The sequence below is a fragment of the Trachypithecus francoisi genome, unplaced genomic scaffold (assembly GCF_009764315.1).
Source record: "Trachypithecus francoisi isolate TF-2019V2 unplaced genomic scaffold, Tfra_2.0 Lachesis_group5, whole genome shotgun sequence".
NCBI lineage: Eukaryota > Metazoa > Chordata > Mammalia > Primates > Cercopithecidae > Trachypithecus > Trachypithecus francoisi.
Window position 1 is genome coordinate 99,281,695 of NW_022681470.1, and position 26,402 is coordinate 99,308,096.

General features: G+C 42.1%; 1 protein-coding gene and 1 non-coding gene across 6 annotated transcripts in view; both read right to left on the reverse strand.

The window, feature by feature from the left end:
• LOC117075488 (myomegalin) overlaps nucleotides 1–26,402 on the reverse strand; it is a 29,349-nt gene that overhangs the window by 2,128 nt on the left and 819 nt on the right. The window contains exons 2-7 of one of the 5 annotated variants that reach the window (XM_033197918.1): nucleotides 25,735–26,273; nucleotides 12,405–12,555; nucleotides 7,616–7,851; nucleotides 6,426–6,477; nucleotides 4,771–4,958; nucleotides 744–965 (exon numbers count right to left, since the gene is read on the reverse strand). In XM_033197918.1, the coding sequence (XP_033053809.1) occupies nucleotides 744–965; nucleotides 4,771–4,958; nucleotides 6,426–6,477; nucleotides 7,616–7,851; nucleotides 12,405–12,555; nucleotides 25,735–25,798 (913 nt within the window). In that variant the 5' untranslated portion in view covers nucleotides 25,799–26,273. Of the gene's footprint in view, nucleotides 1–743; nucleotides 966–4,770; nucleotides 4,959–6,425; nucleotides 6,478–7,615; nucleotides 7,852–12,404; nucleotides 12,626–12,715; nucleotides 13,100–21,132; nucleotides 21,151–25,734; nucleotides 26,323–26,402 lie in introns of those variants that run through there. The other 4 variants (XM_033197920.1, XM_033197919.1, XM_033197922.1 and 1 more) reach the window with 4 other exon arrangements.
• TRNAN-GUU lies at nucleotides 18,960–19,033 on the reverse strand. The gene has a single exon. It is a non-coding gene; the product is annotated as a tRNA-Asn (tRNA).

Sequence of the window (26,402 nt, forward strand, 5' to 3'; positions counted from 1 at the left end):
AGGGGGAACAGGAGAGAAGGGAACAATCTCCAAGGAAGGAAAAAGATGCACAGAGGGAGGAGGCTGAGAATAGGCTTCACCCACTGGGAGATTTTGCGTAGGGTCAGGTTTTTCTCTGAGAATTTAAAATGTCTTATTGTTATATTACCCGGGACACAGAAATGGAGCTACTTCAAGCCATTCCTCTAAATAGCTGCACTCCTAGCTGCTGGGTGCCAGGATGCTTGGCTCCAAATCCAAAAGCAATGTTTATGGGGGCAGGATTTGCTCGTGGTTGTATGCATGGTGTGTGTGAAAGAGTGGAAAGAGTGTGTAGGGGTGGGTGACTCTAGAAATAGTTTTCCATCCTACAGTAGCTCTTGACCTAAGGAAGGCCTTCCCCATGGAATCTGAGCTTAGCATTCCAGGGCAGTCTTAATCCAGGCTTAAGAAGGTTGTAGTACAGAGAGAAGCCAGCATTTCAATGTGAGGTAACTTATCCTCCTTGTAGAGCACCTCAGAATGTCCCTGACTTCTCCTACTCTACTGCCCAAAGTGAGTTCCTAGGTCGGATGACTAGGAGAAGGCACTTACAAAGAACCAGCACTGAGCTGGTTCTCACTGTCTGGCTTATCCACATATTGTCCCATCATTTTTTATGAGCCAAGTTCTAACAGAGGAATCAAAAAATCCTCTGGCCAGGAAAGGAATGTGTCATTCCTATCAATGGGCTTGATTTCACCAAGTGCACGTTTGTGTTTTACCAGAGGTTTCGGAGTTGGGCTGGTACAAACAGGAGAAGGAGGCTAGGTCTCCAGATGCATTCATTTTTTGAGGCCTCATCTCTTCCCACGGGCCACTGCTACCGTGTTCTAGTGTCCTGCTCAGCTGGCCAGTGCCGCTCGAAGGATGGAAGGGCTGAGCAGACCTGGCTCCTTGGTTGCTGGGCAAAGCAGCTGAATCAGCAGAAGTGGCAGCGCTGGCATCTGTCCAGAAAGGAATGTGAGTGAGAAACCAACAGGGAAGTCATACATGAGTGTTTTAAAGGTAATTATAGTGAGTTGAATAGCGTCCTCCAAAAATTCATTCAGTGAATGAATTCATTCAGTTCACTTGGAACTTCAAAATGTGATCTTATTTGTAAATGGGGTTTTTGCAGATGTCATAAGCTAAGATGAGATGATACTGAATTGGGGGTATGTCTTAAATCCAACATGACTGATGTCCTTATGAGAGGAGAGGAGACACAGAGATAAAGAGACACATAGAGAAGAAGACCATGTAACAACAGAGGCAGAGATTGGGGTGATGTATCTATAAGCCAGGGGAACACCCCTAGAAGCCACCAGAAGCTAGGAAGAGGCAAGGAAGGATCCTTCCCTGGAGCCTTCAGAGGGAGCATGGCCCTGCTGACTTCCTGATTTCAGATGTTTTCACCTCCAGAACTGTGAAAGAATACATTTCTGTTTTAAGATACCCAGTTTGTGTTTCTTTGTGTTGGAAGCCCTCGGAAACTAATAAAGCAATCCATGGAATGAAGGCTAAGGCAGATGTCATCAGACTGATTTTCCAAGGACTCCCCATTTCACTCTAAAGTCACTGGTATTTCTCAGCCTATGACATAAGCAGTAGTGGTTAGATGTGATATATGAGCATCACAATGCACACACAGGAAAAATGTAGGGCCCCTCTCCTAGCTCCCTATATGATTCCCAATGCTGGAATGATCCTGGGGAGGACTTCAGAAATGTTTCTTCTAATAGCAGGACTCACACCCAGTTCTAGGAGTTCAGACAGTGAGGGGTGAAGCATTTTGTTGGTCTGTAAACAGGTGACTATTTATTCAACATTCTATGCCCTTGCCAGAAACACACCAGCTACTCCTTCCTGGGATTGTTTTACATTGAGGCTATTGGAGGAGGAGGGGAAAACGGCCTCCACTTCTGGACAATGTGCAGAGAACCTAGACAGTGTTGCTTCCACTCCTGGTGGTTCTCGTTCTGGCCTCGGCTGACCCTGGACCTGCAGTGAAGCTGAGCGGGTGTCTGTCTAAGGCAAGTGGTGATTTGGATTCTACCTAGAATGGCTTTTGACACTGCAAAAATAATTCTTATGTAGAGCTCACATTGTCTGGCTCCTATCCAAAGAACAGCTAGTGTACTGTTGCATAGGGGATTGTAGAATCAGAAAACACATGGCATCTTACAACTCAATGATGCCATGACAACATGGTCAGATCCTCTGGGCCCTTCATTACTGTCTCCCTTTGAGAGAAAAAACCCAGCTGGAGTGGCAGGGCCATAATTCAGAGAAAAGTTTAAGAATCTTTCCCCTTTCAAGTATTATTATCAAGGGCTAAAGAATAGACAAGTTTCTCCTCTGAGCAGGTGAGAGTGAGGTTTCTGTTTGCCCTCAAAACATCATGTTCTTTTAGGAACTGTATATTTAAATCAGTATCCAGTAGGTCTCTCCTTCTCCAGTTGATAAAATATCAGATACTAATTAGAATCACTGTGAAATAAAGAGTAAGGACAACTATGTTAAGTCTTTAATACAATGCCTGACTTAAAGTAGGAACTCAATCAAAATGTGATTCCCACCCCCTTTCAAACCTCCTTTATCTCAGAAAATCAGTTTACTCTCAACCATGGCCATAGGAAGTTCTAAGTTTTATCAGTAACAGTGATCAGTGTTTTCACATTCCCTGGCCATACCACACGGGGAACATGCCCTACACTGCAGATGGAAAGCAACAGAGACTAGACTTTTGTGAGGGAAATTTAGCCTCACAGTGTGGCTGTCATGTCAGTGCACCACAGGTTGACTGTTCTAGAAATTCTGGTTCAAAGAGCAAAGAGGAAGTGGTGATAAACAGTTGCCCCTCTGAAAGAACAGTGACTTCCAATGGGAAAGAGAAGGGCTTCAATTTCCCTCAGGAAAGATATTTGCAGCAAAAAGTAAGGCTAGTGCTCTCCAGATGCATCACTCCAGAGGCCACACCTCACTCCAGGTGGTGGCAGGGACTGCAGGTGAGGGAAACGTGGGCTTGCCCTTCTGCCATCTCTCGGGGCAGTGCTGAGGTTGAAACAAGTGCCTCTGGGCAACTGAATCAAGGATGCATGTAAAGGTCCCATTGGCCCCTTGGAATAGGTGATGTACACATCGGGGGGGCTCATCGATTTACAAATTCTTAGATAGAAGTGTATTATGTATAAAGTCTTGTCCCATCTTCAGAGGCCAGAGCTCTGTGCTGGGTACACAGAGCAGAAAAAGTGAAATGAGAAAAATACTGCCTCCAGAAGCCTAGCAAAAGAGGTGCTGAGGAGTGAGCACCCTCTGTATGCAGCCCTTGACTTCTCAGGCTGCAGAGTGAAATACTCAGAACCTGAGCTTCGAGTCAGGTAGACTCAAAGTGTATGTTACCCCAAGCTGCTTTGTCTTCAGTAAGTTCCTTAACTTTGCTGAGTCTCGGTGTCCTCCACTATAAAAGCAGAACACCACTACCTACTTGAGGGGATCACTGTGTCAATTAAATGAGGCAATATATGTATAGTGGTCAATATTGTGAGCATAATAGGTGCTCAATCAATGAGAAGTTCCTGTCTTTCTTTGGCTGCTATAATCTTAGAGGAAACATTTTGCTGCTTTGCTCCTCATTGTGAAATGAGAAACGGGAATAGTACCAGATCAAAACCCATTACGGCCTGGGCATGGTGGCTCATGCCTGTAAGCCCAGCACTTTGGGAGGCTGAGGCAGTTGGATCACCTGAGGTCAGGAGTTCGAGACCAGCCTGGCCAACATGGTCAAACCCCAATCTCTACTAAAAATATAAAAATTAACTGGGTGTGGTATCAAGCACCTGTAATCCCAGCTACTTGGGAGGCTGAGGCCGGAGAACCAGTTGAACACAGGAGGCAGAGGTTGCAGTAAGCTGAGATCGCGCCACTGCACTCTAGCCTGGGTGACAACAGCAAAACTCTGTCTCAAAAACAACAACAACAACAAAAACCATTATGGCTCATTCATTACCTAAAATAGCCACTTTAGAAAAAACATCAGCTACAGCCAGGGACTAAAAATAATTTCCTGGTATTGTCCATATTAGGATTTGATTCATACTGGCCTAAAACTTCAAACACTTTTCTCAGGAGGAAAATTAAAGGGAAAACTGAGCAGGAGAAAAAAACTTAATCTCCTCTTCCCATCTCTACCAAGGCTACCCCAAGGACCCTTTCAGGGAAATTCTCAGGAGGGACATGCTAGGCTGGTTGATGATATACTCAGCCTGAACCTCGCAGCATGTCCCCATTTACTGATGGTTTAGAGGGTGTTATAGCAAACTTATTAGGATGATGGATGGGGTCTGTAAATTCACAAATGATAAGGGTGATTTTAGTGGTAAACAAAAAATAGGAACTGTGGCTGTTTACCCCAAGGATTCCAGGATCAGGTGCACAATGTTAGCAACACTCATGTCGCTAGTTTGAAAGATGACATAATTGTGTGCAGTGAAGAGGAACTATTTGCCCCCTTTCTCCCCTTCCCAACTCATGCCCCCCAAGTCCAACACCATGTATGTGCCAGAGAGGATCTAGTGACTGATAACTTGTGAGACTGGGAATGGAGAAAAGCTATCTGAAACCCTTGGGGCTTATGCTCAGCACTGAGTCCCAGAGCTATGTCCGACTAGGTACATCATGGTGGATCTACAGGGCCCGGCTGCAAAGATGCCACCTCTTGGCCTAGATAATGTGTGAGCACCGAAAAACTGGAGCCATGTGGGTACTCACTGACTACAGTCACTGAAGGACGCACTTCCTGCTTGTCAAGCTGTGGAGACGTGCTGCTCAGGGAGTGATGTGGGACAGACCGGGTGTGGTTGTTGTACCAGATCTGTGGCTGAGTCTGTGACCAGGCATCCTGCTTGGTCTCTAGGACTTCCGTCACTTTACTCATATTATGCATCTTCCTCAAGATACTAGTGGGGTAAGAAGGAAGAAAAAATAAAGGCCACCTAATGTCACAGCTGTACTAATCTGGAGGCTCACAAGAGAAGTAAAGGGGAGGTCAAGAGGATCATTCCTGCAGAGAAGCCAAACAATTCATCTCTGTTTAGTGATAGAGTATGGAGGGAAGGCAGGGGGCAGGGAGAGCAGCAGTTGTCCAGTGCATTGGCTACAAACATCCTGAGGAAAAGAGAAGCCTTAACGGGCCCTTTAAATAACACTCATGCTTCCTTCACAAGACACCCAGAGACCCATAAGAGTTCAACTCCAGGTATGGGCATGGTGGCGCATGCCTGTAATCCCAGCAATCTGGGAGGCCAAGGCAGGAGAATTGCTTGAGCCCAGGAATTCAAGACCAAATTGAGAAACAGAGTAGAGACCCTCTCTCTACAAAAAATAAAAATAAAAAATGAACTGGGTGTAGTGGTGTGCACCTGTAGTCCCAGCTACTCAGGAGGCTGAGGAGGATCACTTGAGCCCAGGAGGTCAAGGATGCAGTGAGCAGTGACTGTGCCACTGCATTCCAGCCTGAGCAACAGAGCAAGACCTCATCTCAAAAATAAAGTTTAAAAATATAAAAAGAAAAAAAAGTTCAATTCACTCTGTGAACACAATTTTTTAAATAGTATTTGCCGTAGGCCGTTTAAAACAGATTCCCCGGGCAATGTAGCCTCACTGGTGTCTTGCAGTTTCTAGATCTCCTTCCTAAGTATAGAGACACAGTATAAACTTTTGTTTGCAAGGAAAATTTGTAGCTGTTTAACATCTTCCAGCACTCCTTGGGTCACCCTTGAAGAAATCAGATAGGCCGGGCGCGGTGGCTCAAGCCTGTAATCCCAGCACTTTGGGAGGCCGAGACGGGTGGATCACGAGGTCAGGAGATCGAGACCATCCTGGCTAACACGGTGAAACCCCGTCTCTGCTAAAAAATACAAAAAAAACTAGCTGGGCGAGGTGGCAGGTGCCTGTAGTCCCAGCTACTCGGGAGGCTGAGGCAGGAGAATAGCGTGAACCCGGGAGGCAGAGCTTGCAGTGAGCTGAGATCCGGCCACTGCACTCCAGCCCGGGCGACAGAGCGAGACTCCACCTCAAAAAAAAAAAAAAAAAAGAAATCAGATATAATCTTACTCTGGTCTTTAAATAAGGGAAACCAGAGGTGATCCCTGGAGGTTCAGAAGACTCCTAAGACCCAGATAGGTTAGAGCAGCTCTATATTACTAAACTGGTGAATAATTGGTGAAAATAAAAGAATAATACATTTTAAAAAAATTTTAAAATGAGACTGCCTTATCACTAAGGATACATAATGGTTTAATGAATAAATAAGCTATTTGTTTTTTACTGGCCATGTATGCTACTATTTCTTTGAACTTCTGGTTCTTGCTTCTAGATCTTTCACCAGACTACATCTTCGATAGCCCCTGAAAATTTGGAGTTACCTGAGGGTCGAAGGCACCTGTCCTACTTCATTCTTCTTACTTGTACAGTCATCTGAGAACAAAATTCAAAAGGACCAGTCATGCTTTAAGCGGGTCTCATTTCCCAGACTGCAAACAAACATGGAGTTCTATCTGGGACCAGAGACCTAACTACCTGATGCTTGCCTTGATTCCAGGATACTCTGAATTTTCCCAGATCTTGGGTTGAGTCTTTAGAGAGCTTGCCTGGCAGGCTTTCCTGAGCCCACCATGAAGGTCATCATCTCCACTTGCTTTGCCCTGAGTCACAGCAAAAAGCTAAAAATGTCTTTATTCCCACAGATCATGGGACACGTATCCAGCTGCCCTCTGGACCACTCCTGTCAAAGCCTCCAAGTTCTGGCACAAGGCCAGCACCCAAATGATTCAATGCAATACCAATTTTAATTTAGAACACACTGGCTGTGTGTTCCACCATAGATTTCATGCAGAATCTTCTCCCTTCTCCAAGATGATAGACATCCCTGTCCCACATGCCATGAGGAGACAGCACAGTGAACTCGCCTTCTGCTACTATGTGCCTTTGGGTCCTCAGGGAGAAATTTCATGTAAAAGGCTCCTGAAACAGCTAATTATCTCAACACCTTGTACTAGTACACACAGCGCCTAAACCATGCCAAAGTCAACATGATTCTTTATCATTTTTTTGAAGTGCGCTGATTAATTTACTTATTTAATCCCTAGAACAATCATGCAACATTCAAGGACTGGTATTATTTGACTTAATTTTTTTTAGGTAGAGAAACAGAAATCAAAATAAATATTAACCTGTCCAGAGCTAGTAAGGAACACATATAAGCTAGAGGTAGGGTCTTTGGATTCCCAGTTCAGGGCCCTTCCCAGTTCAGCTGCCCTTGTTCCTTCTGTCTTTCTGCCAATTCGTTTCAGATAAATACCATCATCCCCGGGGATGCCTCCCGCCCTCACAGTCATATTCCATGAGGGATGGAGGTGCTGGTGGTCATCATGGCATCCTCGACCCTTCTTCTTGGAGCTCCTCACCAGCCAGTCCTGACTCTGTCATGGTCTTAAAGTGGTAATTACAAAGCAGGACACCAGTTGAAAAGTGACTTGTGAATGGGGGTAAGATCCTGTGAACTTAGGACCTTGGAAAAGACTGAAAATCTTCCTAAGCTCTGCAGCCAACTTACCCGTCCTGAATTTTCTGGCAAGGCTCTCTGCCAGCTGGCTTCCTTTGGCCAGCTGCTCGCGGAAGTGCTGCTCCATATAGTGGTCAATGTTATTGCTGTGGAGTAGCTCCTCAAAGGCCTTTACTGTGTTCTTGACATGCTGGATGAGAAGCGCAGAGACTACTCTCCCAAGCTTCATCTTCTGCCGTAGATGGGTTAACTCTCGAGCCTGATCCTGAATCAAGGAATGATACTTCCTAAAGTAGAAAAAAAGAAGTAAAGTTGGATAGGAATAACGGATAGGTTATAGCAATTTAGGAGAAGGGACTTGAGAGTATCACCAAAGGAGGCCACACACTGAATTCTAGCATATGTTTAGTGTCCTGAATATTGTAAAAGGAATGAAGAAAATGAAAACAATCTTTATGTGAAAGATCCCTTCTAAGATTGTCATTTTCCCTGCCACTTGCTAAAGAAGAAAAATCACATGATCATATTCATAGATGAAGAAAAAACATTTGACAAAATTCAACACTCCTTCATCATAAAAACTCTCAACAAAGTGGGAATAGAGGAGAACTTCCTCAATTTGATAAAGAACATCTATAGAAACTCTACACTAATGTCATACTAGAAACTAGAAGCTTTCTCACTAACATCAACAATAAGGCAAGGATTTCCCCTCTTACCACTCCTTTTCAACATCATACTGGAAATCCTAGCTAATGCAGTAAGATAAGCAAAGGAAATAAATGGCATATAGATTAGAAAAGATGAACTAAAACTGTCTTTGTTCACACATGATGCAGTTATCTATATATTATACAAAATCTCCAACATGGTGAAACCCTATCTTTACTAAAAATACAAAAATTAGCTGGGGGTGGTGGCATGCGCTTGTAATCCAGCTACTTGGGAGGCTGAGGCAGGAGAAGTGCTTGAACCCAGGAAGCAGAGGTTGCAGTGAGCTGAGATCATGCCACTCTGCACTCCACCCTGAGCGACAAAGTGAGGCACTGATTCAAAAAAAAAAAGAAAGAAAAGAAATATGAAAGAATTGTCAACAAAAATCTCCTGAAACTAGTAAGTGATTATGTCAAGGTAAAATCTAACAAAACACGTACAAGATCTGTATGAGGGAAACTACAAAACTCTATTAAGATCAAAGCAGCACCAAATACACAGAGAGATATTCCGTGTTCATGAACAGGAAGACTAAATATTATCAAGACGTCAGTTCTTCCCAACTTGATCTAAAGATTCAATGCAATACCAATCAAAATCTCAGCAAATAAATTTTGTAAATATCAACTAATAGATGCTAAGGTTTACATAGAGAGGCAAAAGACCCAGAATGGCCAACACAATATTGAAAAGGAACAGAGGGCTGATTTGACCTGGCTTCAAGACTTACTGTAAAGCTACAGTAATCAGGACAGTATGAGATTTGTGAAAGAATAGACAAATAAGTCAGTGGAACAGAACAGAGATTCCAGAAGACTCCAAAATATAGCAGATTGATCTTTGACAAAGGGACAAGGGCAATACAGTGGACAAAAGATGGTATTTTCAACAAATGGTGCTGGAACAACTGGACATCCACATGCAAAAAAAGTGAATCTAGACACAGACTTCACATTCTTCATGAAAACTTACTCAAAATGGATCATAGGCTTAAATGTAAAACACAAAATGATTAAAAACCCCTAAAAGATAACAACAGCAGAAAATCTAGATGACCTTGTGTTTGGTAATGACTTTTTATTTATTTTATTTATTGATCTTAAGATTCAATGCAATACCAATTTTAATTTAGAGACAGTCTCTAAATAAATATATTATTTTATTTATTTGTTGGAAGGCATGATCATGGCTCACTGCAGCATAATCACACCATAGTGTGATTATGGTTCACTGCAGCCAAACTCTTGGGCTCAAGTGATCCTCTTGCCTCAGCCTTCCAAAGCCTGTGATTATAGGTGTGAGCCACTGAGCCGAGTTATGTGATTACTTTTCAGATATAACACAAAAGGCATGATCTATAAAAGAAAAAATTGATAATCTGGACTTCATTAAGATTAAAAACTTCTGGCCGGGCGCGGTGGCTCAAGCCTGTAATCCCAGCACTTTGGGAGGCCGAGACGGGCAGATCACGAGGTCAGGAGATCGAGACCAACCTGGCTAACCCGGTGAAACCCCGTCTCTACTAAAAAATACAAAAAACTAGCCAGGCAAGGTGGCGGGCGCCTGTAGTCCCAGCTACTCGGGAGGCTGAGGCAGGAGAATGGCGTAAACCCGGGAGGCGGAGCTTGCAGTGAGCTGAGATCTGGCCACTGCACTCCAGCCTGGGTGACAGAGCGAGACTCCGTCTCAAAAAAAAAAAAAAAAAAGATTAAAAACTTCTGCTCTGCAAAAGACACATCAAGAGAATGAGAAGACAACACACTGGGAGAAAATATTTCCAAAACACATACCTAGTAAAGGACTGTTATCCCAAATACACAAAGAACTCTTAAACTCAACAATAAGAAAATGAACAACACCATTAAAAATGAGCAAAAAACCCTGAACAGACACCTCACCAAAGATGACGGTAAATAAGAATATGAAAGGATGCTCAACATCATATGTCATTAGGGAAATGCAAATTAAAATAACGAGATACCACTCTACACCTATTAGAATGGCAAAATCCAGAACACTGATAACACCAAATGCTGGTAAGGATGTGGAACGATAGGTATTTTCATTCATTGCTGGTGGGAATGCAAAATAGTACAGCCACTTTGGAAGACAGTTTGGCATTTTCTTGTGAAACTAAACATACTCTTACCAAATGACCTAGCAATCTGCTCCGTAGTATTTACCCAAATGAGGTGAAAACTTAACTTCACACAAAAACCTGCACATGATGTTTATAGCAGCTTTATTCATAACTGCAAAAACTTGGAAGCAACCAAGATGTCCTTCAGTAGGTGAATGGATTCATTTTGGTACATGCAGTCAACGGAATATTATTTGGTACTAAAAAGAAATGAGTTATGAAGCCATGAAAAGACATGAAAGAACCTTAAGTGTGTATTACTAAGTGAAAGAAGCCAATCTAAAAAAGCTACATACTGTATGACTCTGACTATATGACACTATGGAATAGGTAAAACAGTGGAGACAGTAAAAAGATCAGTGGTTGCCAGGTGTTAGGGCGAAAAGGAGAACGAATAAGCAGAGCACAGAGGATTTGTAGGGTAGAGAGTAGTCATTCATTATAATAGTGGATACGTGCCATTATACATTTATACTTGTGTCAAAACCTATAGAATATACACCACCAAGAATGAACCCCACTGTAAACTGTGGACTTTGGGTGATGATGAGTTAACGTAGGTTTGTCAATTGTAACAAATGTTGTCACTCGGGGACAAGATGTTGATAGTGAGGGAGGCTGTGTCTGTGCATGGGTAGGGGGCATATGGGAACTCTCTGTTACTTTCCACTCAATTTTGCTGTGAACTTAAAACTGTTCTTAAAAAGTCTATTAAAAAAAGAATGATCACAGAAGTATAATTTTTAAAAATATATTTGATAAAGTAGGTGTAGTGTAGGCTTTGCGAGAGCACAGGATTCTAATGTTATCTCTGCCAGAGGCTATTATGCAACTTTGATCAAATGACTATCTCTTAGGGCCTAAGTGTTCTCGTTCTAAAATGATGAAATGAGACTAACTGACTCTAGAGTTTTTTAGGTGTTTTGTTTTGTTTTGTTTGAGATGGAATCTCGCTCTGTCATCCAGGCTGGAGTGCAGTGGTGCGATCTTGGCTCACTGCAATCTCCGCCTCCCGGGTTCAAGCAATTCTTCTGCCTCAGCCTTCTGAGTAGCTGGGATTACAGGAGCCCACCACCATGCCCAGCTAATTTTTGTATTTTTAGTAGAGACGGGATTTCACCATATTGGCCAGGCTGTCTCCAACTCCTGACCTCAAGTGATCCACCCACCTCAGCCTCCCAAAGCACTGAGATTACAGGCGTGAGCCACTGCGCCTGGCCTAGAGTTATTTTACCTCTAACTAACATTATTCTCTGGATCAGTGAAATTTAAGTGGAATATATTGGGCAGTGACCTAATGGAGCATGAAGCAGGATTTGAATCACTTCCAAAGATGTGCACCAACCACTTAGGCAAATTAGTGATTTCAGTAACTTAGTATTTCAGTAACTGGTGCTCACAGGCAAAGGCATAATGGATTAACCCCATATTATTTAAATGCTTCCAAAAAGCTATAGGAAAATGGCCATTAAAAACTAACTGACAAATCTAGCCAATGGGCCTCTATTTGACAATTCTGCAAGCTTATGTTTAAAATTGAGCTTATCAAAATTGCCATTCCAGAAGCCAGGACCTGAGTTTCCATAGAGGATGGAGTAGAATGGAGGGGCCTCTGTATAAATCTACCTCCTCAGGAACTGGGATTGTTCAGCATTCACCAGAGTAACATATGAAGAAATAGGAGATTCCTGTATGCTCCTGGGGATCCAGAAGAGAGACCACTCATGTGACTGGAAGATTTCCAGCTCAGGTAACCGTGAAGACCATATATTTGTTGAATACATGCAATGTTAGTTAGAATAAAGCCAAATTTCTCTGAATAATATAAAGTCATTACTAATAAAACTTTAATAGATTTTTCTCTAAAGAAATTTCCAGGAAGGAGTTAAGAGAAAGTCCTACAATTAAGGTACGGAGGCTGGCTGCAGGCCCTGAAAGCTACTCTGACGATCTATGACTTAATGCTGATAGTGGGAAGTCTCTTACCCACTGCAGGATACAGAGGAGAATTCTGCTTCCTCAGGCTGAGGCTTCTGCTCATTCACTTCCTTCTCAGCAGGTCCCTTCTTCTCTGAGGGCTGATGCACCCCAGCCTTCAGCTGGGACATTTTCTCATGAAGAGTTCTCCTACAGCCATCTTTGAAAGAAAGGACAGAGAAGAAAGATGTCTATGTCTCCACAATGGCCAGGCTTTTCTCCAAAGCTACCTAAAGAATTGAAACAAAATTATGGCTTACAGAGGTTGGATTATTAGTGAAGATCCCGTAGGAGGATAGAATCTCAAAAGCAGAGCCTACCAGGAAGTAAAGACTGAAGCCTACAACTTCCTCAGCCATGAGGACCCAACAATCCACTGGGTAAAGGAAAGATGCAGCAAGTGTGGGGAGTGGGGAGGGGGGTGCTTTTATGAGGAGGATGTGGAGGTCCCACAAGTGTTTAGAAAAAACAGGCAAATGATGAAATAAATGAATGATAACAAATGGGGTTTAAACTGAGCTAAGGGATAAGTATTTTTGTTTCTTATAGTTGAGATAAGGTTCTTGTAAAGTTCCCAGGGAATATCCCTTCAGAGGTCAGGAAGCATTTTTGCTTCCACAAGTTTTGAGAGTCATGAAGGCAGGAACACATTTTGAGATGCCAGAGCTCAAATCCCACGTCACTGGGACATCAACAATAGTGCTATGGAGAAGACTCAGGTTGCCAGCTCTTGAGTCACAATCACAGAATTAGAATGTGGAAGTAGCTACAGAACCCAAGGAAGCCCTGCCTTCTGATAGCCACACTCAATGCAAGGCTGCCTGTTTCACCGTGGAGGTCTCTATATCAGTGGAGGCCACCCCTCAACAGCCGGCTCTAATGTTTGTGTACCCTTTTGCTTATATTGTCAACCAATTTCTAACCACAGCAAAATAACCTAAGTATACCTCTCCTTGAAAACATCAAAACATGTTCTCAGCAGACAATTTCAATAAAAACAATTCTTGTGGCTTTTCCTTAATTAATTTTTTTTTAACTTCTACTGATTCTTACTGTTCCTTTTTAGGAACTCTCCAGGTTTTCACTTCCTACATTCTTTCAAGAGTATAGTGACTACAACTGGAGAATGATCATCTAAGTATGACTAATAAATTTAGCATCATGTTGTATTACCTTTTAATACATAATAAATAATATATCTCAATGAGATACTTGCTTCCTTTCCCTTGCAGTAGCAATGTGTAGGGGTTTCATTTAATATGAGGTCAATTTTTACCTTCCAGACTCCCATCCCACCCACCTTTGCTTGCACTCATGGGAAGGCTTAGTCTATATCTGGTTTGCCCACATTCCTAGGCTATAGACTTCTAGGGCTTCCAATCTGAGAGGCACCATTTTTTTGGAAGGTACTGAATTTTAATTTCTGTCTCCTTTGCATCCTTACCAATGAAAACTGCTTTCAGCCACTCTCTGCTAGCCTCTCACCAGCACAGAGCTGAATTCACAAATGCCTTGAGGGGAAAACCTTTACCAAATGTTCAGTTCACATCTCAATTCACTCTAGAATCTTGGCTTTTCAAGTCAGAATACCAGGACAGCTCCACATGTCTACCCATTCCCCACCCCCATGAGGTTACTTAAAGTGCTGCTGTTTTCTCTAATTCTTAATCACTGCCGTCTCCTCAGCTTCTCAACCTCTTGTCCCTTGCCAAGAACTAGCAAATGGCCTGAGGGGAAAAAATTGTTTAATTCCAGTGATCTTCTCTCTCTCTCTCCACCCCCTTTCTGTAGCTGGCCCTGTGGGTCTTAGCTTTTCAAAGACTTCAAACAATATTCCTTTAAAAAAGATTTTATCTACTTCTTTTCAAAGGGAGTGCTGGTTTGCTACAAAACTCTATCGTAACTGAAAGAGGAAATCTTCTACAAGTTCCAGGTAAATCAAATTTTCCTACCTTGATTCCTGAAGAAAACAAAAAAAAAAGAGAGAGAGAGAGAAGAGGCCACTGGTAGGTACATACTTGCATTTTTCTTGTAATACTTAGGTAAGTCTGAATGGGTATTAAAGGCTCTTGCTAGAATCAAGTGCAAAAGATTGTCTACCATGAACTAAACAATCATGCCTGCCCAAGGTCCAAGAATTTGATAAGGTTGAATCCAGTCCCCTGGTGCACTAACAGAGATCCTGTAGGGGATAGAATCCTCCTATAGAATTCTATGTCTGCACTTTGAGTAGATCCTTCAAGTAACCAGTTTTTCAGACACACCTGGCCATTAATGTGGGGAGAAGAGGTCAACTAAACCATTGAACATTTCTAATTTATTTTAGGGAATGTTGAAAGTTCTCACTGGTACAGTTAGAAATGAAAACAAAGACATAATAATAATAACTGTTTCAAGAGCATTATCATATGACTGGCATGGTTCCTAAGTGCTTTACTGTATAGTAACTTATTTAGTCCACGTAACAACCCTACAAGATAGTGTTGATTTTTTTGTTTGGTGGTGGTGGTTGTTGTTGTTGCTGTTGTTTGAGATGGAGTCTCTCTCTGTCACCCAGGCTGGAGTGTAGTGGCGTGATCTCGGCTCACTGCAACCTCTGCCTCCCGGGTTCAAGCGATTCTCCTACCTCAGCCTCCCAAACAGCTGGATCACAGGCCCCACCACCCTGCCCAGCTAATTATTGTATTTTTAGTAGAGACGGGATTTGACCATGTCGGCCAGGCTGGTCTCAAACTCCTGATCTCAGGTGATCTGCCTACCTTGGCCTCCCAAAGTGCTGGGATTACAGGCTGAGCCACCGCGCCCAGTTGATAGTGTTGATTATTATAACCCCTTGTTGCAGATGAGAATATTGCACTGAAACTGAGCTTACCTTTCCAAGGGTCCCATCATCTCTATGAGAGTGAGAGCCAGGACTCATCCAGACCCTTGCTCTGAGCCATTAGGCTTGGTGGGAACTAAGAAGATCTCACTAAGATACGCATTCCCTCCTTCTTGCTCAGTATGCAAGATTTCGAGGAGAAAATGGAACTTGAAAGTAAGACCTACAAGATAGCTATTATTTTAAAAAGAAGGAAAGAAAATTACCAGTGTTGGTGAAGATGTGGAAAAATTGAAACCCCTGTGCACTGTTGTTGGGAATGTATTAGGTTGGTGCAAAAGTAACTGTGGTTTTTGTCATTACTTTTAATGGCAAAAATCGCAATTAGTTTTGCACCAACCTACTAAAATGATACAGCTACTGTGGAAAACCATATGGTGGTTCCTCAAAATACTAAAAACAATATCACATGATCCAACAATTTTACTTCTGAATATTTACTCAGAAGAACTGAAAGCAAGGACTCAAAGAGATATTTGTTCACCTACATTAATAGCAGTATTACAATAGCTAAAGAATGGAAACAACCCCAGTGTCCAACAACAAGTAAATGAATAAACAAAATGTGGCAAACACATGCAATGGAATATTATTCAGCCTTAAAAAAGAAAAGAAATTCGGACACATGCTACAACATAGATGAACCTGAAGACATTATGCTAAGTGAAATAAACCAGTCACAAAAGGAAAAATACTATATAATTCTGCTTATATGAAGTACCTAGAGTAGTTAAATTCATTAGAGACAGGAAATAGAATGGTGGTTGTGCCAGGGGCTAGGGAGGGAAGAATGGGAAATTAATGGGTATAGGGTTTAGGAACTTTAGTCTAAGAAAGTAGAATATTGGATGCCAGAAATTCAGTTTTCTTTCTGTTCCAAGATCCCCTTTAGCTAGAGCAATATATTGAAGTCAGAGTTCCTAAGGGAAAATTATTGTATATGGAGATCATCCTGTGGATCAAATGTGACTCAATAGTAGATCAAAAGATGTTCCACTTTTGCAGATATTGACACCTGTTGGACCCACAGAATTTTATCTAGTATTAGATAGATAAGATGTGAACCACTTCCCAACACTGCAGACTCAAATACTAGGAAATACTAAGAACCTCAAGACAAACAAATAGCCAATCCAAAAAGACTCACAGACTAGATAAGCTGTCAGCTACCACCTAACAGAAAATGTATTCCTGTTCACCACTATCCCCAGAGGTTCATTTCATAAAATCAAAAACAGAATTCCATATTGATCACTGATGGGAAAAAATAGTTGACAATGTACAAATGGGAGAGAGAAAAAATACTTGTCTAAGAATTACATTTAGTGTCTAAAAGTCAAATAGCTCAATTTCTGCTCATAAGATTCAACAGATGAACTGAGGGAACATATGCCAATAACTCTGAGATTACAGGTCTGCATGGAATGCTCGTAAGGTGCAGGATTCTATTAGCTGTGATGATATGTCTCACATGGGCAAATCTTTGTGGAAATAGCAGGAAAAAAGAAAAACTGTCAAGGAATAATATAGAGACAGTGTGATGGTTAATTTTATGTGTTAACTTGACTAGACCACAGTGTCCAGGTATGTGGTCAAATATGATTTCAGAGGTTTCTGAGAAAGGGTCTTTTGAATGAGAGTAACATTTACATTAGTAGACTTTGACTAGAGCAGGTTGCCCTATGTCATCTGGGTGGACCTCATCCAATCAGGTGAAGGCCTGAATGGAATGAGATTGACCTTCCTGGAAGAAGAGGAAATTCTACCAACAGAATATCTTAGGACTCACATAACAACTCTTCCCTGGGTCTCCAGCCTGCCTGCCTTGAACTTTCACAATCATGTGACCGAATTCCTTAAAATAAATCAACAAAAATAGATAATAGATGATTCTGTTTCTCTGGAGAACCTTGACTAATATAGATAGCATACTAATTCACCCTTGCCATTTACAGAGGAAAAGAGTGGAGTAATAAATATCAGAAACCAATAACGTTTTTCTTCCCTTGTGAAAGCTGCTTGGCACAAAGCTATTACGGCCGCGGTGGCTCAAGCCTGTAATCCCAGCACTTTGGGAGGCCGAGACGGGCGAATCACGAGGTTAGGAGATCGAGACCAACCTGGCTAACCCGGTGAAACCCTGTCTCTACTTAAAAATACAAAAAATTAGCAGGGTGAAGTGGAGGGCGCCTATAGTCCCAGCTTCTCGAGAGGCTGAGGCGGGACAATGGCGTAAACCCGGGAGGCGGAGCTTGCAGTGAGCTGAGATCCGGCCACTGCACTCCAGCCTGGGAGACAGAACGAGACTCCGTCTCAAAAAAAAAAAAAAAAAAAAAAAAAAGTGCCTCTAGCCTAGTCTTCTCCAGACCGGTCACCACAGAAACAAATTATAGCTATACAAAATATCTTGAATGTTTAGCTGAAGAGATGGGGAGATACCCTACTGCTCAATATCCGTCATGTCACCTGTTGTACCTCCCCTTAGTTAAGTCAGGAGGGCAACACTCCTTTTATTTTTTATTTTATTTTGTATGTATGTGCGTATGAGATGGAGTCTCGCTCTGTGGCCCAGGCTGGAGTACAGTGGTGTGATCTTGGCTCACTGCAACCCTGCTTCCCAGGTTCAAGTGATTCTTGTGCCTCAGCCTCCTGAGTAGATAAGATTACAGGCACAGGCCACCACACCCGGCTACTTTTTGTGTTTTTAGTAGAGATGGGGCTTCGCTATGTTGGCCAGGCTGGTCTGGAACTCCTGACCTCAGGTGATCCGCCAACCTTGGCCTCCCAAAGTGCTGGGATTACAGGTGTGAGCCACAGCGCCGGGCCCCTTTATTTATCCGACAGATGTATAGAAAAGTTTATTGTGCTACCAAGAGTTTGAAGAAAAGGATTCTCTGAGTTGAAAAAATAAATTGGAATATAAATTGGTACCACTTCTACAGAAGGCAAATTTACAGGGCTTATTAATTAAAATAAAAAATGTGTGCTATAACCACTATGATACAGCAATTGCGCTTTCAGGACTCTACCCTATAGAAATCTGTGTGCAAATAGCAATAGATTTTACGCACATGTATGTATGTGTGTGTTAGATGGAGTCTCGCTCTGTGGCCCAGGCTGGAGTACAGTGGCGTGATCTTGACTCACTGCAACCCTGCTTCCCAGGTTCAAGTGATTCTTGTGCCTCAGCCTCCTGAGTAGATAAGATTACAGGAAAATCATGAAACCAACTTATTTTCAAAAACAACATGTAAAGGATTAGATGATGGAATAAACAAAAGAAGAAATGCCTTCATCAAAAATAATGCACACGGCAATAATAATCTTGGTTCTACTGATAACATTATTGATCGAGCAATTATTAAATCTAGGCACATCCTGCAAATGAGGTATTATTACCATCCTCATATTACAGTTGAAAAAATATTGAGGTACAAATAGCTTATCAACAGCCCAAGGGCACAGACAAAGAGAAACAAGATTTCACCCAGAACCCCTGAACAGATCACACACAGTTTCTCTTGTTCCCTGGTCCAAGGAACTTCTGTACCCTCCAATTACATTTCTTCCCAGGCAGAGACCTTCTTGGAGGATGAGAAGCAGCCACTAGATAACAGGAGGGGAAGTGAGGTATGTAGTCTTCAAGGGAGCAGACCACCTTGGGAGTTATAAAAGGTTACAGACGCCTCTGGGTGGGGTCGAACCACCAACCTTTTGGTTAACAGCCAAACGCGCTAACCGATTGCGCCACAGAGACACGAATAAGCTTCTGCTTTCATTCTAAAAGAGGGTAAGCTGTCACTAAACGCTAGCTAACACCATGTGCCTTTTGCAAAATGACTGGGTAATCTCCAAAGCCTCGGAAAGCTGGAGCAGTCAGAGCGACGAATCCACTTGTTTGTCAAGTTTGAAACCTGTGCGTTGGGTGATTCCGAAACGCCCCGTGCCCCGCCTTGTCCCCTCACCTAACTCAGAAGCCAGCGCCTCCGGAGACGCCGGGACCGCCACTCCTGTTAGAGCGACTTGGGCCCCAGGGAAGTTGAAATGCCCAGGGTGCTCAATTAGGACTAGTTGAATTGATAATACGTTTGAGAGACTGAATATACAATCCGACAGTGGCCGGACTTTACAGAAAAATAGAACTCTGATCCACTACCTGGGGCCACCTGTCCAGGAAATCAACTTCCTTATCTACAAATAAACAACCGGTGAAGCCAGCCTGCTATTTATATAAGTCAGACTCACAGGGAGCCAGGCAGTTATCTGGAGTAACAAACAATAACTTCCATAACAATCGGCTCCAAATGGCCAGAGCTTGGTTAGTAACTGACACTTTCCCTAATTTATCTTCCCACTTGCAACTTAGGACGAACCAGGGAAAGCCAAATATGCACCCCTAACCAAGCACACAGGATGTCCCCCTTCTAGGTAGCCCCCTGGCAGCTTCCCCACACCAACAGCCTCCAATCAGGGCACACCTGAAGCCTTTCCTTTCCTCAGCTATAAAGCTGTCCCACTCCTCTGCCTGCCTTCTAAGCTCTGCCAAAATGCAAGTGCCGTTAGCTGATGCCTTAGTGTCAGAATAAATAACCATTGCTTTTTTCATTTGATTGGCCTTCATTTTCACACTTTGTCATCTTTAAGCTTTTAGTCCTTTGAAGAATTCTGAGAGTGGAAAATAAATGAAAGGTTTTTTCAAAGTGGAGAGTTTTTTTTTTAAGGCTTTATTCTGGTCAACAGATTTCCAAGTGTGCAGTGTCCCATGGGGTAGGTCACAAAGGGGCCTAGAGTGCACCATCTGTGCTGCTGCAGCTCCTGGCTCTCAACAGAACTGAGATCTAAGGGGTCTGTGGGTCAGTGGGCAAGATCAGGAAAGGGGCAGGGACCAAAGGAGACATGAAGAGGGAAACAGCAGGGACAATGAGACCTCCCAGGAGACTTGTGCAGAGGTAAAGGCTGGGTCCTGAGAGATGAGAACAGTTTTTGTCATGTATTTGAATGGGAAGAAATAGAAAAAGGACATGAAAGAGAAAAAAAAACACAAGAACTTGTAGCTATCCAAGAACAAAACAGGAAAATATTGTGGATATGTTTGCATCAAAAATATTAAAAGCAGCACACTGGCAACCCCAGGTTTATGATGCACCATGATGGTATAACAGTTAGCACTCTTCGTTGTGGCCGAAGCAACCTTGGGTGGAACTGGAGCCACAGTAGCATCCGGCTTCCTTCTTGGCAAGATTTGGTATGTGTTACAGTTTCCCTTTTTAAATCCCCTTACCAACTGCACCCAGTAGCTGTGGTCAGGGAGTAGGGTTGTGTCTCCCTGCAATGCAGTCAGGACAAGAGAAGGAAACCCCCACAGTGCACTGACCTAGGGCAGAGTCTTTGGGGAAGGTTAGAAGGGACCGTGTGTCTGAGCATGTGCAGGAACCATCTCAAAAGGAAAAGAGCCCTGACTCTCCAGGAGCCTTGTCTGTAGCTTCAGCTGATGTAATGGTGTGGTAATAACCATTTTTCTGGCTGAGATATTTCAAAGGTCAGTAAGGCCTTATTAGATGCAATGACAATGAGCTTTGTATGAGTTCTCATTCAACAGGGTATTTTACAATAAAATCTGATAATGTAAAACCCAATAAATGTAATAGAACCTAAACTGGATGCCATCCTCCACCTCCCCCACCCCATTTTTTGGTGGGGAGAGGGGAGCTAATAGTACATTATTGAAGTATAATTCATATAGAGTAAAATGCATAAATCTTAAGGGCATAGAAATGTAACCATCACCTAGATCAAGTTATAGAAAATTTCCATCAGCCCAGAAAGGTCAATAACCTCCTTTAGATTCCCACCTACCTTCCCTACACTTAGGCAAACCATTCTGATTTCTATCTTCACAGATGAATGTTGACTGTTTCTGAAATTCACATAAATGAATATACATTTTTGTGTCTGATTTCTAATTTCATGCGGCATAATGTTTTTGATATGCATCCATGTTTTCAGTATGTTATTTTGGTGTTATTAATGACGATTATTTCTGTGTGGTTGACTGGGTTATTTCCTATTCTGGCTCTCAGGAGCAAAGCTGCTATATTCTAGTATGATTCTTTTTGTAGACACGTGCACTCATTTTTCTTGAGTTTCTTTATACTTTGAAGTGGAGTGGCTAGGTCATGGAGTAGGTCTAAATTTAACTCTATTATAAACTGTCAAACAGTTGTCCAAAATGGTTGTGCTATTTTACCTTCTCACCAGCAATGAGAGTATAGTGACGCCACATTCTTATCAGTACTTCTTGTCTTTCAAGATTCTTCCATTCAAGCTGTTAAAATACCTTAAACTGAGTAGCTTACAAACAACAGAAATTTATTTCTCACAGTTCTGGAGGCTGGGAAGTCCAAGTTCAAGGTGCCAGCAGATTTTGTGTCTGATGAGGGCTCACTCTCTGATTCATAGGCTGTGCCTTCTCCATGTGTCCTCACATGGTGGAAGGGCAAACAAGCTCCCTCCAGCCTCTTTTATAAAGATACTAATCCTATGCATGAAGGCAGAGTCCTCATGATCTGATCAGCTTCCAAGGGCCTAAACCTCCTATTACCACCAACTTGGGGATTAGGAGTTCAACAAATAAATTTGGTGGGGGGATGCAGACACACAAACATTCAGACCATAGCAGTGCATAAAGGTAGCTCATCACTGAAGTTTTAATTTGTGTTTCCCTAATGAGTAATGATTTTGAACATTTTTTCTTATGTCTTTTGGCCATTTAGAAATTTTGTATGTGTGAAGAAAGTCTATTCATGTATTTTGCTCATTTTTAAATAGCTTGGCTTTTATTATTAATGTCTAAAAGTTCTCTCTAAATATTCAATATCTGAGTTATTTTTCAAATAAGCATACTGCAAATATCTTCTCCCAGTCTTAAGAAGGCTTGCCTTCTTTCTTGTGGTAATTTTTTGATGAGTAGCAGTTTCTAATTTTGATGAAATCCAATTTTCTTATTTTTTTGTGACCTCTAAGACACCTTTCCTACCCTACAATTGTGCATATATTTTCCTGCATTTTCTTCCAGAAACGTGTGTTTTTATTTTTATTTTTAAATCTATAATTCTTCTTAATTTCATTTTCTGATCTCAGCACAATGCTTAACCACTATAAAATCCACAACTTGCAGACCAACAGTTCAGTCTCCCAGAAACTTGTATAACCCTTGATGTAACAACATTTACAGTAGTTTCCTGCTGTGCTCTTTGACAGCTATAGATCCTTGTGCTTCCACCCCTCACTCCCTCCCTCTCTTGCCTTCTCCCTTCTTCTCTCTCCTTTTCTCACCCATACAAGGTGAGAAAACCAGAAAGACCTAAAACTGAGGAGAAGAAAGACCTGGTCTAATCTGTGCTCAAGATATTAGAGCACAAGAAGAAGAAAGACTGGGTCTGATCTGTGCTCAAACCACACCTGTATTCTGGTTTGTAAATCTAGTTCTGCCCCTGTGTGGCCTTGGATAAATAACTTAAACTTTATGTGCCTCCATTCTTTCTTCTGTAAAATGGGGCTAATAAGAGTAGTCTTAGGCCAGGCATAGTGACTCATGCCTATAATCCCAGCACTTTGGGAGGCCAAGGCAGGCAGTCACTTGAGGTCAGGAGTTCAAGATCAGCCTGGCCAACATGGTGAAACCCCATCTCTACTAAAAATACCAAAATTAGCTGGGCATGGTGGTAGGCACCTGTAATCTCAGCTACTCAGGAAGCTGAGGCAGGAGAATTGCTTGAACCCAGGATTTGGAGGTTGCAGTGAGGTGAGATTGCACCACTGCACTCCAGCCTGGGCAACAAAGCAAAACTCCATCTCAAAAAAAAAAAAAAAAAAGAAAGAAAAGAAAAAGGTAGTCTACTTCATTTTGCCATTGTTAGCTGTGTCTGGATATGGTTAACGATTAATTAATAATCAAGCAGAATGATCTTCCTCATTGTCATTTTCCTCTGCATTTTTTTTTTTTTTTTTTTTTTTTTTTGAGACGGAGTCTCGCTCTGTCGCCCAGGCTGGAGTGCAGTGGCGCAATCTCGGCTCACTGCAAGCTCCGCCTCCCGGGTTCCCGCCATTCTCCAGCCTCAGCCTCCCGAGTAGCTGGGACTACAGGCGCCCGCCACCGCGACCAGCTAGTTTTTTGTATTTTTAGTAGAGACGGGGTTTCACCGTGTTAGCCAGGAGGGTCTCGATCTCCTGACCTCGTAATCCACCCGCCTCGGCCTCCCAAAGTGCTGGGATTACAGGCTTGAGCCACCGCGCCCGGCCCCTCTGCATTATTTTTGAAAGCCACTGTGCTGATGTTTTGCATCTTAAATTAGTTTTGCTTCTAAGAATTCCTGTAGATGGACTAATGGAGAATGCCCACTGTTATGTCCAGTTTTTCTTTCTTCATAATGTCTCTGAGTTTTATTCACATTGTTGAGTATGTCAGATGTTCATTCCTTTTTATTGCTGAGCAGTATTCCATTGAATGAGTATACCACAGTTTATTTACCAGTGTCCTGATAATGGACACTTAGGTTGTTTGTAGTTTTGGGTATTGTGAATAAAGCTGCTATGAACGTTCCTGTTATAATTTGTGTGTGTGTGTGTGTGTGTGTACATATGTTTTAAAGTCTCTTGGAAGAATATCTAGATGAAGAATTGCTAGGGAAAAAAAAGATGTTTATGTTTAAATTTATAGGAGACTGTCAAACCAAAGTGATTATAACATGTTACATTCCCTCTAAAAATGTATGAGTTCTAGGTTTTCCACATCTTCACCAAGATTTGGTGTTTTCTGACTTTATAATTTTGCCATGCTAAAATGGTGGAGTGGTATCTCAATCTTGTTTAAGTTTACTTCTCTCACAACTAATGATATTGAGTACTCTTTTATGAACTGACTGGCCACTAGTATATTTTCCTGTCTGAAATGTCTGTTTAAGCTTTTGCCCATTTTTAAAAATGAGTGTTTCCATTTCTAATACTGAATTGCAGGAGCTAATTATATACTCTGGATACAGGTTCTTGGTTAAATACATTTTGTGAATATTTTCTCCTAGTCCATGGCTTGCCTTTTCATTTACTTAATGGTGTCTTTGGATGAAAAGACATTTCATATCGATAAAGTCTAATTTATCATTTTTCTGTTTTATTTATTTCTCTGTGTAATATTTAGAAAATATTTGCTTTTTGCCAAGTCATAATAGCATTTTCATGCATTTTCTTCTAAAACTTTATAGATTGCATGGTTTGTTCTGTGATCAAACTCAAATTAGCTTTTGTGTATGTTGTGAGGTAGGGATTGAGATTTTTTTTCCTCACTAGGAGATATCTTGTTGGTCCAGCACTATTTGCTGAAATGACTCTTCTTTCCCACTGTACTGTTTTAGTGCCTTTTTTGAAAAAAAATCAGTTGGGCATATAACAAGGATCTGTTTTAGGTGTCTCACTTCAGTTTCATTTATCAATATGTGTATTCTTTTGCCATGTTCACACTGTTTTGTTTATAGTAATAAATAGCTTAATAGTAAGTCTTCCAGGTTTGACAACTCAATAAACCTGAAATGTGTACATCCTGTGGTGCCACCATGAAAATCAAGACATGCTGTCACTTAATATCCCTCATTTCACTAGAGGACACATGCTGTCATAAATAATGGTTGACCCCTTAGCCAAAGATCCTCTGTTGTACCCTCTGGAGAAAATAAATCTCCAGTTACTTTAAGAGCTGATCTAGAGGTGATCTAGAGGTAAAATGTCTGCAACATTCAGCAATGAATTTAGATTTTCCTTGAAAAACAGTTCATTTTCAAGGTGTTTTGTTTTGTTTTTTGCCACAGAATTTTTTTTTTCCTGTTACTTAGTAGCATGAAGTACAACGTTTGGTTTGCAATTTCTGTTCTGCGTAGGAAGAAAAACTTTAGTAGAAACAAATAGTACTTAAAGACCATTTTATGAGGCTGTCATTCACATATTATCTCTTTTGCCGTTTTTGTTAAAATGGTATAAGGTGGGCTTTATATGCTTTCTGTATATTCTTTGGAATGTGTATTTAAATTAAAAACAAAATTAAAATATTCATCCTAGACTCAGGTTAAAGTCCACCAACAATACACTTAAAATAGGATGGGCCCAACCTAAGTGTACAACCTACCTGCTTGAAGTGTGTAGTTGGTGTGTGTGTGAGACATTCTCAACAGTATTTGTGTTCCCTGATGTAGTGATTTTCGTTTTCTTCCCACCCTTGAAAGTCCTCGACTTAAAACCCATCTAGAACATTTCCTTTGCTAAGACTTTAAAGGATTCTTTCTTCAAGTAAGGGCAGTTTTTAAATAGTTATCAGTTGCATTCTTGGAATTCATAGAAAGCTTAGGGGGAAACAATCCAACGGCACAAGTTCAAGTGCCCGACCAGACGGAGAGGGGACTGCATACTCACTGATTGCCAGGCCGAGGTTGTCCGCCTTGCCTGCTTTGGTTGAGACTACAGACGGAAACTCCATTCAACAGAGACTAGAGGGCTGAAACAGGGCGCAAGAGTGCGGCTGCCCTTCGCCTACCGGTCCCTCTCTGCCTTGGCGCCTTCGGAGTTCGAACTGACCCGGGACGTTGCTGGAGCTGGCAGGAACTGCAAACTCACCACGCGCGTCCCCGCACACCCGCACCTGCGCCTCGAGAACTTCTGGCCAATTGAATACCTGGTCCCCCGCCGAGCTTCGCTCCAGGTTACAGGTAAGAGGTGCAGGGTTGCGGACCTGGCGAGAGAAGCCGAGCGGAGAGGACCGGGTCCTGCCGCTGGTCTCCGAGAAGACAGGCCTAGAGAGGCCGATTTTGACCTGCAGGGCCACAGTCTAATGGCAGCCTAAAACCCTAACGTCTGGTAGCGAGTTGAAGCGATCTCTGTGCCTTGCTTGTTGTTTGCCAAAATTCAGAGACCAAGAAAGAGAATAGTTGTGGGGATCAAAATCTGCAATTAACCTGAAAAGAAACATGATCCTGTGTTAGCTTGTTTAGGTAAAAAGGAAGAAGGAAAGAAAGAAGGAACGGAGGGAGGGAAGAAAGATGAAAAAATCAACCAAAAAAAGAAACATGATTTCCTAACTAATC